Source organism: Neopsephotus bourkii, unplaced genomic scaffold (genome assembly GCF_033783945.1).
Source record: "Neopsephotus bourkii isolate Nb327-2 ecotype Australia unplaced genomic scaffold, CSIRO-AGI_Nbou_v1 NB_1080, whole genome shotgun sequence".
NCBI lineage: Eukaryota > Metazoa > Chordata > Aves > Psittaciformes > Psittacidae > Neopsephotus > Neopsephotus bourkii.
The window spans coordinates 525,170-539,430 of record NW_026901568.1 but is presented as its reverse complement, the minus strand read 5'-3'; the positions used below and the strand labels follow the sequence as shown (position 1 = coordinate 539,430).

Here is a 14,261-nt window from a genome sequence, read left to right as displayed (position 1 = left end):
ACTGGGGCTGGATCTGAGCTGTGGTGATGGACAGGTAGTGCTTAGTGCTTGCATGGAAGGTCACAGTCATAGTGTGCAACCTGGAGTGACTGTTGATGTGTTACAGCTCTGCGTGTTTGCTCAGCTTGCCTGTGATGTCCACTGAGGCATTTGTTGGAGCAGAGGGAAGGCTATTTGTCATTGCTCACTGTACAGCAACACCCTTCCCTGAGAGGCTGCTGTAATGTGCCTGTGCAGCAGGAGACCTGGGAACACAGCACACAAGACCCAGACACGACTTTTGTGCTCACCTTCTCCTCTCCACTTTGGTAGCACTGCTCCCTCCTCTGAGCATGAGCCTTCAGAGCCCTACAGGAGCACTGCTGGTTAGAGTGGGAGCTCACCCACAGGCTGCTTTCCTGTGTCTTCCCCACAAGGTCCTTCCCAAGAAGAAAGAGGCTTTGCAGCAGCACTGGGTGGTGGTTGAGAAGAAGGAAATCTGAGTTTTCACACCTCTGAAATAAAGGCTGAGCCTTGCCTCGTTCTAACAGAGGCACTTGGGACTTTAAACCTCAGAGACCTGTCTTGAAATTGCATTTCTTTTCACCCTCTCAGAATTTCAGTGTCAGGAAAGACCTCTGATCAGAGTGGACTGCTGGTGCAGAGCTGGTATGCGTACACGTCCCTGATCAAGTCCATCTGGCTGATGGCAGTCAGTCAACACCAGTTTTACTTGGACAGAAAGCAAAGCAAAGTAAGTTGTAAGGTATTTTGCTGTGGCATAAGTTTCAACACCTTTCCTGTATATCCTCTGGTGTGTGTTTTTCCACAGATGAACTACTTTCCAGAGAAAAACTACACTTCTTTTGTCGGCTTTTTGAGCAGTCTGTTAGAGACACTATTGTTATTTAATCCATTTTAGCCTGCCTGCAGTTAAGGGCTATGGAAGTGTAATCACAGAAGAGGGAATTCCCACATCTCAGTGTTTAATCTTGCTTTTTCTTTTGTCTCTGTCTGGAGTTCATTTTGAACACAGTGCAAACAGCAAAGAGATTTTGAGCTGGGATGGTTCAGGCTTTGGGTCAGAGGGGGAGAGGACTGCCGGTGCAGCCCTGTGCACCACAACCTCCCTGCGTTGCTTTTGCCCTTCATTTTGTGGCAGATGAGGTGCGAAACAGTCATCTTCATGTTCTGAGGGTCATTAGAGGTAACTTGATGAGGCTGGATTTTTTTGTTCCCAAACTCCTGCAGGCAAAAATTCCTTCAGCTAGAAGTTTGGATGACATTGCCATGGATCTGACAGACATGGGAAAAACGAAAGTTTCAAAGCTAGTGACTTCAGAGGCAAAGAACCATCTTATTATGGCCAGCAATGGCAGTTTGATCTCATCAGGTAAATACCTCATGGGTAGTGAAGTACAGTGGGGACTGGGTATGTTAAAAGGGAAAATGAAGCTAGCTGACCATAAATACAATGACATATGTGAAGGCATGTATTAGTTATCTATCTGGAAGAGTGGCATCAGTGTTATAATCTGCTGTTTCTCCCCTGTAACTAAATAAAAGGAAAGAAAATTATGCTGGCTGGATAAGCACCCATATACTCTTGGTCCATGAATAATTTGATGCCATTTACCAGTCAGTCAGTCCTTGAGTGGCTGATCAAAGTCTGAGGGGAGATTTGCCCTGAGCTTCCTCACAAATGAGCAGAGAAGATAAATGTTTCCAAATAAAGCCCAGCTCTGGAATGGACTTTAGATCTGTTCCCTGACTGTGGAGGAGAGGAAAAGAGGGGAGGTAGAAACCTGGCTGCTGCATGTAGGTGCCTCCATGTGAAGCCCAAGCGTCTATCTTGATAGCAAAGGCAAAGCCAAAAAACCAAGTATATTGCAAATACCACTAATGCAATGATTTGTATTTTGGGTGGTGGGGTTGGGGTGTATACTTGAGACTTCCCATGCAAGTTTATATATTGGGGGTTTGGAAAAGTGCAGATGTCCTAAAAGCCTGCTTGCTGAATCACACAGGAGCTGGACATTGTGCTTTGGATAATGTGTTGTTTTGCTGGGCTCCTTGGGGGAGATCTCGGCTTACTTGATCAGAAAAAAAATGGCTTTTACCTGCCAATCCTCTGATACAGAGCGTGTATTTTTCAGGCTCTCAGGATTCAGAGGTCAGTGAGGAACTAAAGAAGGAGAAAATCACAGAACTAAAGAAGAAAGAGAAACTCCTTCAGGAAGAGCTGCTTCAGAAGCTTGAGGAGCTGAAGAAAATCTGCCTGCGAGAGGCGGTGAGAACTGTACCTTACACTGGGTCCAGGGTGGGTGAGAGCCCTTCTCTCCCTCTAGATCTTTATGTGCTGCCTTTTCTGTTCCTAGGAACTGACAGGCAAGATGCCCGAGGAGTATCCTCTGAGCGATGGAGAGGAAACTCCCCAGGTCAGGAGACGTGTTGGCACAGCATTCAAGCTGGATGACAGCCTGCTCCTGAGTGAAGAGGTGAGCGCTGCAGTTTGTTTTCTCAGCAGAGGTGGGGTGGCCAGACCGGTGGCCAAAGCCACTTGTAAATAATCCAGTTCTTCCCTGATTGTTAAAGAGGAGGCAGCTGCTTGCATAGGCTGGGAAAGGTAGATGGGTACTACCCTTATTTCAGCTACGCTGCCTTTGAAATGACCAGGAAATTGGCTGTTTTAAAAGGCCTTAAAGTCCCCTGAACAGAACCCCCGATTTGGCCACGCTGCTTGAATTTTAATAGCCATTTTGCTGTTAATTAGAGAAGAGCAGGTGTGTAACACCATTTGGCAACCTATAGCTATGAGCTGTTCTTGAGCATTGATTTGTGTCGTGTTGAGATTGCGCTTGAACCCTGAATGTGGCAGGGGTGTGCACTTTCCCCTTGCAAAATCATCTGTTCTGACCATAGTTGTGTGACAGGTGACAGGAGGAGGAGATTTATCTCTGGCTTAATGTAAGTTCCACCTAAATAAAAGCTCGCTATATTGCTCAAGAAGCTCATACGAACTCTGCTGGCAGAGACTGACTCAGGAGATATGGTAATTCAGATGTCTGCAGTTTCTAGACACATACCCATTACCCCTTATTCCTCGTGAGATTTGTTAACAAGCTGTATCATCCAAGTAGTAAGTAGCTGTTGTGCACTTTGCATCTGTCTTTCACCAAAAATTCGCTGCCCTGGCTCACAGCAAACAGATTTTATGTAAACTGCTTAAATGCTATTGAAGCAAAATCCTCCTGACCAGATTTAATGACATATTGCTTAGAACTTTTACAGTGCCTTTCATTTGAGCTTCTCAAAGTTGTTTACAAATAATTAATTAAAGCCTCCAACTCCCTGTTACATAGGTATGGTGATACCAATTCCCTTTTTTCCAGCAGAGAGGGATTTTGACCAGATGTTCTCAGGCTTGGACTCAAAGCAGACGGTTTAGCAGTCGAAACCTGAATTTAGGTGTTTATGTCACCCAGACTTGAGAAACGTTGGAGTTTTCTCAAGAGATCTCATAATCTTACACTAAAAACATCTAAATATTTGGCATGCTGAGATTGTGTTGTGTATAAACTGGTATTGTTGTGCTTTGTGCTCAAGATTTCATTTCATTACCACAAAAACAGGTCTTCTGTTCAGTAAACTTTGTTGGTAGTTTCTGCCCAGAGTGCAAGCAAGTAACTCATCTCATGAATTTGCAGGACCCTGCTTTACAGGACTTGGAGAGCAGTTTCATCATACAGCAGAAGCTGGTGGAAGCTGCAAAGAAACTTGCCAGTGAGCCAGACCTCTGCAAGAACGTGAAGAAGAAAAGAAAGCAGGAGTACGCTGATGCTGTAAAAAAGCTGCAAGAGATAGAAAATTCCATAAATGAATACAGAATCAAGTGTGGCAAAAAACCAACCCAGGAATCAACTCTTACTCTAGCAGGTAAACAAGAGAATTCCCCATGTTCTGATGAAAACAGGGTTAAAAAAACAGTAGTTGGCTCATTTACAAGTTCTTTTTACATCTTCTCTATATGGCTTTTATCTTCTGCAAAGCAGTTAAATAAGAAAAAAAGAGAAGCGATTACTGCATCTGATATGCTAAGTGCATTGCTTATAGGCTAAGGGCAGAATAAGCTGCAGCTCTATTAACAAGTGCAGACACGTTCCAGTACCGGTATGGGCTGAAGGTGCTGTACATAGAAGGTTCTGGCAAGAGCATCTCAGCTGAAACTGATGTGGTGTCTGAACTCAGTGTATTGAGTGCAGTTGTATGTCTAAGCTGCCACATGCAAGATCTCTGTTCTTTCCCTTCTGCAGTGCTTCAGTTCTAGCAAAAATAGACCAGGTGAGGGTTTTTTTATAGGGTTGAAGAAATAAAGATCAAAAGGCTTTGTTTCTCTATTAAAAATCACTGATTTCCAGGAAGAGATAAATTAAGTTCAAGAGTTTATTAATGCAAATAGTGGCAAACAGATTTCTTACTAGATGTATTTGCCAGTGATGAGCACAGTGAAAGCAGATACCTTTGGCCCCTTCATTCTGAAAGTGTGATTTCCTCAAGAGAGGTGAGATTCTTGCTACTTCACAGGATAAAAGCATGGAAAACTTGCTAGCATCTCAAACTGAAGGAGTTTGGGAGTGGTAAAAGCTCATGGGTATTGCAGGCTCATCTAGTTTCTGTAGGGATTAACAGGTTTAGGACATGTTTTACTCTCTGTGGAGAATGTATGTGGGTAATTGTTAATGTTTAATTGATTTCTCCTTCCCCCCCCCCCCCCTCCTGCCTTTGTCCCAGAGGAAATGCTGTTTTGTGAGGTTAGTGGGGTTTTTCCTGAGAATTACTAAGAAGGAAAGAAAATGCCAGATTTTTCTGCTGTTTATATTGAATACCCTCTTACTGGCCCTTGAGATGAGACCTCTTGCCAACTTGTATTTTCCCCGGAGGAGACTCTTCTCCTGTATGCTGCCAGGTTTATGCTGGAGAAACCTTTGCTGTGTCCCATTCCCACTGAGAGCTTGGTTTGGATTCTTACCCAGCAAAAACCATGGCAGCACTGGGCTATCTGTCATCACAGAGTGCTTATTCTGAAAGGTTAATTGATCGCTATTTAATGTGGCCCAGCTAGTTCTTGATTGACAGAGATGAGGGAAAACATCTGGTTTTTACAGTCTCTTGCTCACCAATCTGGATACTAATTGTGGGAGATCCTGTATTACCTGGGACATGTGATGTGTAGTAAAAACCAGGAAGCTATTGAAGGCAGCATCCATTCAGTCACTTGTTTGTTGCAGGCAGTTTTTTGCCCTGTTGTGCAAACAAGAAACCTGGGAGTTGGTCTTTATACATTTAGTCCATCATTTTGCAACATTTGGAACATGACATCCTTCTTTGCTGTCTGAGAAGGGAAGACACAGACAGACAGGAATAGACTCCCTGTCTTGGATGGTCTCCCTGCACCTAGGGACTGCAAGACAGCAAATACTTAGCTAGCATAAGTTAGCTGCATTCCCTTCCAGTTCCTGACTTGCACTGAAGTGTATCTTTGTTTACCTGAAGCAGAACTCTGCTTTAATAATTGATTATAGGTGTAAAGTTTTCACCATTGCTGGAGGTACTCTCGGGCTCAGGGTTTCAGAAAGCTGAGCAGTGATGAGTCACTTGCATCCGTAAATCTGGGGAGTGACTCGTTGGAAATAACATGTTAAATAGTAGCATTGATTTATTGACTCAAACCATAGCCATTCTCATCCCAGCCCCCAAGCGATGGGAAGTTAAGGACATACTGGACTGTCTCCTGCTTCCGATGTTCCACTCTCTTTTACCTCCTCTGTAATCCAGAGGTGTAAAATTGCCCTTTTGTGGGTAATTGCTCAGATCTGAGATTTGAATTCAGACCTGCCCCATATGTCAGCACTGCAGACCCCACATGAATCCTCCAGTGTAGATTTAGGCAGTTGGACTTTTTTAACCTCCTTGCAGTGGGCCCACTTCCATATTTCATCACCACATGGTCAAATTCACGTGAATAAACTCCCCTGAAGGTTTTTTCCCAGTATCAGATTGCAGGCAGAGCTGCAGCCCATCCTCGGTGGTCTGACAATCCCCCCCTCAGGGCAGGGGCCAGCCCTGATGTTTTGCTGCTGTTGAAAAGCTGCTTTATTTACCACATTCTTGTAACCAGACCTTTCCTCTCAGCAAAGCGTGACAGCGAGAGAGTAACATACGTTGCATGTGCTGTGATGGAGGAAGCAAGTGTCATACACAAACTGGCTGCTACTGTCTTTATTTCTTTCTTCCTTTCCCTCATGCATGGAGGTCCATGTAGACTTTTTACACCCACACCCCCCCAGTGCTGTCTTGTCAGAAACAGCCTAGGAACAGTTTTTTTCCTCTAGGTTAATTACCTCTAGTGCTGCTCTTTATCACCAGCCTAATTTGTCTGCTGCTCTGCTCTAAACCTGAGCGAGGACAGGCTGTTTCTGAGCAAGTGGTAGTGTGTTGCACGAAGGTGAGAGGCCAGGCTGGTGCAGTAAAGCTTTATGAATAAATGAGTCTAAAAGAAACAGAAGAAATGTGTAACGTCTGTAAAACTGTTACTGCACTCTGTTGTTGCTGCAATTTGCAATAACTTGATAGAAATCAGTGGGATTATTCTGGTTTGGTATTAATTCAGTTGAAACAGATTTTGTATGCTGATGAAACATTCGGAAGTGAATGCCAGATTTCGGAAGGCATTTCATACCTACCTGGTGGAATTTCAGGTGTACCTAGAGGAGGTTAGGTGCTAGCAGCCAAGATATCTACATGTTTGTGTAGGCTCCTGACTGCTAATGAAGCACAGAAACACCCTGTGAGATCTGTTGGAAGTTGGGTGGAAAGCACCTTTGTAATATTGGCCCAATTTCTGCTGCAGCTGGAAAAGAAAGCTCTCCTTTGATAATTACATAGGCAGCTTGCTGAGCTGCAGTGAACACAACTGAGTCATGCTATACTCCAAAGCAGGACTGTCTTCAGGCTGTTAAGAGCTAAAGCATAGAGATAGCAGCATTGTAAATAGCATCTGGCTCTGAAGCTGTAGTAAATGAACTGCATGGGGTACTTGGAAATTGATGTCAGGTCTCCTATGCTTAAAGTGCTTGTTTTCATTCACAGATGATATAATTCCGTCTGAGAGCAGCTCCCTGTCCGATACCACCACCTACGATGATGGTATGATGCTTATCCTTTTCTGCCTATGTTCGGAGACATTCCTTTGACTTCGTGTCCTTTAGTATGCTGTTTTGGTGGCTTTCAATGACAAAATACTTCATAGCAAAGGAAGAGAGAGCTTAACCAGGAATGTCTTTCCTCATAATGGGTTAGTTATTGAAAGTTTCTGCTCTGTGAGCTGATCTGAGTCATCTCTAGAGAAAGCAGTTGCTTTTTAATGTGACCAACCTGCAAGCTGAGGCTAGTGTGTGCATCAAACACTTCATCCCTAGGACCTGGCCAGAGGCAGATGAGCAGCAGGGAGGATTTGCTCAGCCCTTCTGTCCTCACAGCTACTATAAAACTTAACAAAAAGCAGAACAGTCACTGATATTAACAATCTGTTTACATTTGTTACCTGGTGAGCTTGCATCTTGCATGGGTATAGTGTTTGCTCAGCTTACTCATTTCACACACACACCCAGAGACACACACATTCACGCCCTGTTCCACAAGGTGGAAAGGACTTGGCTTGCCTCTCCCTTAAACTGGATAATGATCATTTAGGGACAAGCATTATCTAAATTATTACTCACTTTTCAGTTAGGGCCTGATTCTGATCTCAGTTTGTCCTAGTTTTAGACTTGTACAACCAATCTGGTGCTTTAAAAATGGTGTTACAGCTGATTCCTGCTTGTACAAGTAGAAGTAGACCCAGGGCTCTGGCTTGTGAATGTGTTCTCTGTGATGCTCGTCCTGCATTTATATGTATTAGTTGGAGTTTCCTGTTGGCTCTGATGGGACCTGGATTATGCCATAAGCAAAGTGAGAACAAGGATCAGACTAGCATCTTCCCAATTGCCTTCAGCCAAATGTGTCTGTCAGTTCTTTGCTCATTCAGTCGCTTTTGAAGTTAGTTCCTTTCAGGCTGTATTTCAAAACTAATTCTTCAAATGTCATTTTCACCTGGAAGAGCTGGAAGGTGAGGAGAGGAACTGGCCTTTGCAGAGGCTGAGTTTGCCTGCTCAGCTCTGGCAAGGATTTCAAGGCTCCAAACAGGTGTTTTCCCAAGGAAGTTCCATATGTGATCTGGCAGAGCCCCAAGCTGGGTGTAATCTCCATAGGAGTCAGTGGTGCTGACATTTGTACGAGCCTCCACAGTGTCCTGTCCCTGTGGAGGAGAGCTCAGTTGCAGGCAGGAGAGGAGAGCCTTTCTAAAGTCACTACTTCTCTTGTCTCTCTAGTGCAAAGTGTTTGTGCTTAGGGGCCACAGGTTTGCATATAGGGCAAAATATCAAGGATTTTGCTAACAGAATACATATTCCTTTCCAACAGTCATCGAATCGCTTCCTGTGACACCACAGAGACCCAGCTTGGCACAGCTTTCTTCAAGGCTTCCTCCACCGAAGTCCCTCGAGGTAGAGAGAATTCATCTCAGAAAGTCATCCATAAACGAGCAGCTCTTGGAAACCAGACACTCCAGGTAGGGCACATCTCAGGGCTGCTGTGCTCTCTGCCTTGCTGGCGTCAGATCTGTCTTACCCCTGCCGTGCTTCTGGTACTGTGGGCACTCAGTGGAGCTTCCACACTCCTCTGTGCTTACAGGATTTGGCGATGGAAGCTGCATTTCCTGTTTAGTAACTGAAGTGTTTATAAGTAGTTGTCATGGTTTCTGAAAGGGTAGGGTAGCGTAATCTTTGTGAAGAGATTTAAGGTGAGAAATTCAATACCAAGTGCTGTACTTAAGGAACTGCTTGTGCCCACCAGTACTGTCACCCTTTGTCTCCATTTCTGTGGTTCATTTTCAGTATTAAATAACTTGTAGTTTTCCTGATGACTGAGCTTAATGGCTTCAGGTAACACCAAACCATACCCGTGCTGGCTATTCTCAGTCTAAGGATTCCCACTGATCTTCCTATTTCTCAGACTGTCTCTTGCATGACAGGCTGTTGGAGGCATGCTTTAAAAATGTGTTGAAGTTTTTGGCAGTGTCATGTCCTTGTACTTTTCATGTCTGTCCCTCAAAATAAGCAGAGCGTACTTCCATGGGAAGTTCACAAGTTGAATTATAGCCATATGTAACCACTCAGCTGTGACGTGCTTCATTTTAAAACTCAATTCCTTTGCTTCTTTAGCTGCTCTGCCTCTTCTGTTCCATACTTCTATCCTTTGGCAGCAGCTTGTCCTACCGGTCATACTGAGATCTCCCTTGAAGCACAAGAAGGGGTTGAATTTTTCTTCCTGTTTAACAATTCTGGGTTTTTATGGAGAAGCATGTGCAGCTACGCCTTTCCCTCATTTTTCTGCCCTTCACTTTATTTTTTCAAGACTTAGGGTGCACGTACTCTGTGTGCTGTGACTTGCATGGTGTTTAACCTAACTGGGATTGTTCTCTTCATTACAGGGACCTGCTTTCGACTCACAACAGCCCTTACCGAACTCTGGACCGGCCACCCCACCCCCATGGAGGGAGAAGCATGCCTACAACCCCCGTGCTCACACGCAATGCCTACAGTAGCAGCCACTTACAGTAAGGGGGCTAAGTTCTAAGTGTGTTCTAAGTGTGATGTCCATCTTAGGCAGCAGAAGAATAGAGGCAAATGGTGTTAAGAAGTCAAAGGGGTCCTTTGCCATACAGCTTTCCCTGCTGCAGGGTCAGGCTCTCACAATGTCTTTTCTGGATATCGGAGGTACAAGGTTAATATCAGCCAGCATCTTCTGGCACAGTCCTGCAGCGGCTTTATGATGTGTTTATGTGAGCACAAACCCTGCCTGGGCAAATAGTATATACAAACGGATGGATGTCTGCAAAATTAGGAGTGAGATGGAAGCTGGTTCACAAATACTGCCTATCTGATCATGAAAGACTATAGGAGAAGGGTCACTTCCCTATAAATAGGCAGCCACAGGGAGTTTTAATAAGTGATGCTTGTTCAAAAGGTTTCTGTAAAACACTTGTAAGATGGCCAGAATTTATTTTACGTTTCCACTGTAACCTCATTTTCTAAGCCAGTGAGGCTTATAAAATTGTGCTGTCAGCTAGTGGTCTCCCCACAAAACTTATTCATGAGCTGACAGATGTCTGCTGTGAATTACATTCCTACAAGCCTCTTAAAAAAGTGGCCAGATAAAGCAGAGAGATCCCGATTAGTGCCCTTACTATGAGAAGAGAGCTCACCCATACTATTAGACAGCTGAGAATCCATGCTGTCTAATGGGGAAGGAGAGATGCTATAAATCTTAGTGTTATCACAAGCTCACGGTTTATTTGGCTGACGTAGTGCAGCCATGAGAGACAGAGCCACAGGAAGCCCATCTTCCAGTGTTCTGCTTCTAGCTCAGTTACTTGTGTAAACTTTACCTACTTACAAACTGAGAGGGCCCTCCTGGAAATCACTGCAAAGTGTGAGTTTGTGAGCTTTGCTGTATCGCTGTCACAGATTAACCTTGCTCACCATGAGAGACTTTCATATGCCATATCTCTTACTGTTGTAGTAAATCTACAATTCAGCCAAGCTGAATTACTTGCAGTGCAGATACTCTATGTAGAAAGATAAGACTGGGTTTGTATTGTGCTGTGACTGGGGAGGCAGCACGCCTGACTTGCGTGCTGTCTGAAACTGTGTGTGTGTGACTACCTTTAACCAACAGACATCTGTGTTGTTTCAGGCCAGATGTTTCCCCATGCCACTGCTGGCAGCGCAGCGGGAGTTTAGAATCCCAGACCCAGCTGATGTCCGAGACTCCTGCTGAAAAGGCAGCCTTCACCCTCTCAAAGTCCCAGCGAAACAGCAGCACAGAGATCCTCGATGATGGCTCATCCTACACTAGCCAGTCAAGCACAGAGTATTACTGCTTGACACCTACTCCCAAACCGTATTACAATACTCAGACACTCGACAACAGGACCAGGGGTCGAAGACGGTCAAAGAAACAAAACATTTCTGCTGCAAATTCAGGAAGTATGCCAAATCTTGCCCATAAGGAGATCTGCAATGGTGTCTACCACAAAAGCCAGGAGCAGCCTTCCTCAAGTTACTATATTTCTGGATACTCCCCATACACTGAATCTGACATTTACTACAATGGAGGACATGTTCATGAGAGTGACATGGAGGGACAGTACAGTGTCAATTCTTCCTATCGCTCATCGGCACATTACGGATATGACCATAACAGGGAATTGAGGTCCTACCATGAGGATGAAGTGGACAGAGTACCGCACAACCCATATGCAACCCTGAGGCTTCCAAAGAAGCTAGTTGCTAAAACGGAGCATATAACCAAAAACATTCACAAGGCCTTAGTAGCAGAGCATCTCCGTGGTTGGTACCAACGTGCCTCCAGTCTAAAGGAGCAGGGTCATAGCCTGCAGGCAGGCTTTGAGTCTGACAGAGGATCCCAGAGGAGTTTGGGCTTTGCTGGTCTGCAGGTTCCATGCTCTCCTAGCAGTCGGGTGTCATCTTTCTCTTCAGGTAATGTCTGGTTTCTTCTGTGCTGAGTGTTTTTCTAAGTCCCTGTTGTGCATCAGATTCTGTCCCCCTCTGCTGCCTTGATGAAGTCAGAAGAATAGAAACAAGGCTAGAGCTCTGTCCTCAAAGGTGAGGAACTGAATAGGGTCTTCTTCTATGCTTGAGAAGAAAGACTTGCTGGTTGGTAAAACTGATCCTTTATAAAGGCAGTAGTCCAGAGATGCACAAAGAGCCGTATGTGTTTCAAAGAAGCTTGTTTACCAACTAAAAGCAATATGCAAAACTTCATGCCATGTAAATGCAGTTGCTATGATGGCTTCTGAAATACAGTACCATGGGCATCACTGAATTGGTCAGAAAGTCTTTTAAAAGAGAATCCCTAGATCCAAAATACCACTTGCGGCATAGCGCTTGTCTCCCTGTATGGCTTGTACATCAAGGATGGTTTGGGTAGGAAGGGACCTTAAAGATCATTCAGTTCCATCCCCTGCCACAAAAGCCTGTTTTCTTGTTTGCATTGTTAGCTTATGTGTCCTGCAGAGACCCACAGAGATCGTTCATGAGAATTGTTGCTGGAGAAAGATCTGATTTGCTGCAATTGTTTGGTTGTTTTTTTTTAATTCCAGGATCTTCAGGCAGTGCTGGGAACTGGCGAAACCCACTTGCATTGGGAATTTCGGACTACGATACACTGTCTCATTCCTCTTACCCCAGCTGTTATGGGAATGTCTATGGCAACCTTACTTCGCAGAGCAGGTGAGTGGAGTCTGTCAGTGTTTTCTGCCTTTCCTGCTGTGTTTCATAGGCTGTTAAGACTTCTGAGAAAATCAGCTTGATTTCAAAGGGCCAGGGTAAGAGTAAATACAAAATAGACTTTGTGGGATCAACTCTGCTCTGTGTGGAGTAGATCACTTCGCACAGAGAAGACTTGCAGCTGTACCACCAGGGAAGCAGCCCTAGTGAAGGAAAAACTCATTTGTTGCACAGTCTTTTCCTTTGGCTGATGCTGGATCATTGAAGATCCTGCACTTGGGTGGCTGTGATGTTCGGAGCAGTGTTAGATGCAGAGCACCCACTGACCCCAGTCCCTTTTGTCCTGTGTGACCGGAGGTCTCTCCTGCACACCTCATCACCAGTGTGGCAGGACACAGTGCTATTGTAGTGCCTGTGCTGATAAACCTTCGTTAAAACAAGGAAAGGAAAGACCTCTTTCAACCTCATGTCTGAGTGCTGGTGTTCAAAGGCACTGCCGCATCTCCCTTAGCAGAGCTTAACCCAGAAACCATGCAGGATGCGCTGCTGCTTGCAGAGCCACCCTGTTCATGTGGGCTCTCCTGAGGACATCAGGGAGCCCAGGGTTTGCTCTGTCTTCACAGATTCCTGCAGTTCTCTTGCTGCTTCTACTTAGTGGTTTTTGGTCTCTTCACCCCCACTGTCATATGTTGATTATTACTAGTGAGGACAGAGACTTCCTGCCCAGGGGAATGGCTCTGCCCCCATAAATGCCATCACATTAAGTAAACTTAGGCTAAGTGTACCCAGCCATAGAAAGTACCCCACCTGTTTGCCTCCTGCTTTGTGGTTTGCAGTTTGTGGTTGCTGCCAGGCTTTGTGTGAAAGTACTGAAATTCTGATTTTGGTTGTTTTAAAATAAATAGAAGTGTAAGTAAAAGATGGAACAGCTTCTGCTGGATCTAAGCTAAATGCCAGGGGCTTTTTTATTGCAGTGATTTAAAAGATCTACACCAACAGGGTTTAAAAATACAGTTTCTACTAATTTCTTAATTTCCTGTAATTGGGCTTTGAAAACTCTGCTTATTTTGGCAGCTTTATCTAAATGAGGTTTATTAGGTATTAATTTTCCATATTCTGAATCACTTATCTGATCATCTGTTTTATTCTCTGTTATAATGTGATTATGGCAAATGAGCAATTAATGCGCCCTACAATCTTGACAGTTCTGAGCAGCTGAGAGCCTGTTGCACACAATTTTACCAATTACAGCACAAAAACTGGGTTTGTGTTTGGATCCAGATTACACTGGGGGTGGATTTGCAGTAAACAGCATTACTGTAAACCCAAGGGTGTTCTGCAGCACTTAGGGGTGTAGAGAAGACCTCAGCTCTCACTGATCCTTGGTACTGTGTCTCTTTCAGAGCATATGCAGAGACGAGCCAGCTGGGTGGTAGTGAGGAGAGACAGTTGGAAGAAGACTTGCCCAGCAGCGAGCAGAGATTATTCTGGCACGAGGATTCAAAGCCGGGGACGCTCGTGTAGCCCACGGGCAGCCCCACACTCGTACCCTTGTGTGCCTTGCACAACATGCTGTGACACTTGAGAAGGATCTTGGACGGGACTTTTAAAAGGAACAAAAACCAAAAGGAGGCAGGCTGTTTGCTTTGAAAGAAAAATTCAGCGCTAAAAGGGACCTACAGGAAATGACAAAGTCTTACCATGAATGACGTTTCTTTCTGAATCCAGGTAGCCTACATGAGCAAGGACAAGCCACATTTTGATCTTTGATGCAGCACTTGGTTGAAGTATTTATACTTAGCAAGCACTTTTTGGAAAGACTGTTGAAGGCAAACCTCAGAAAAAAACCAAACAAACAAATGTGAAAAGGAG

At 44.6% G+C, this 14,261-nt stretch overlaps 1 protein-coding gene across 4 annotated transcripts in view; it reads left to right on the top strand.

Moving 5' to 3' along the window:
* FRMD4B (FERM domain containing 4B) overlaps positions 1-13,988 on the top strand; it is a 139,090-nt gene extending 125,102 nt beyond the window's left edge. For 3 of the 4 annotated variants that reach the window (XM_061362073.1, XM_061362075.1, XM_061362074.1), the window contains 9 exons: positions 595-733; positions 1,231-1,372; positions 2,136-2,269; positions 2,358-2,477; positions 3,687-3,915; positions 7,129-7,185; positions 8,500-8,647; positions 9,569-9,694; positions 10,834-11,725. In XM_061362073.1, the coding sequence (XP_061218057.1) occupies positions 595-733; positions 1,231-1,372; positions 2,136-2,269; positions 2,358-2,477; positions 3,687-3,915; positions 7,129-7,185; positions 8,500-8,647; positions 9,569-9,694; positions 10,834-11,665 (1,927 nt within the window). In that variant the 3' untranslated portion in view covers positions 11,666-11,725. Of the gene's footprint in view, positions 1-594; positions 734-1,230; positions 1,373-2,135; positions 2,270-2,357; positions 2,478-3,686; positions 3,916-7,128; positions 7,186-8,499; positions 8,648-9,568; positions 9,695-10,833; positions 11,726-12,262; positions 12,393-13,792 lie in introns of those variants that run through there. The other variant, XM_061362076.1, reaches the window with a different exon arrangement.
* Positions 13,989-14,261: the final 273 nt, after the last annotated feature.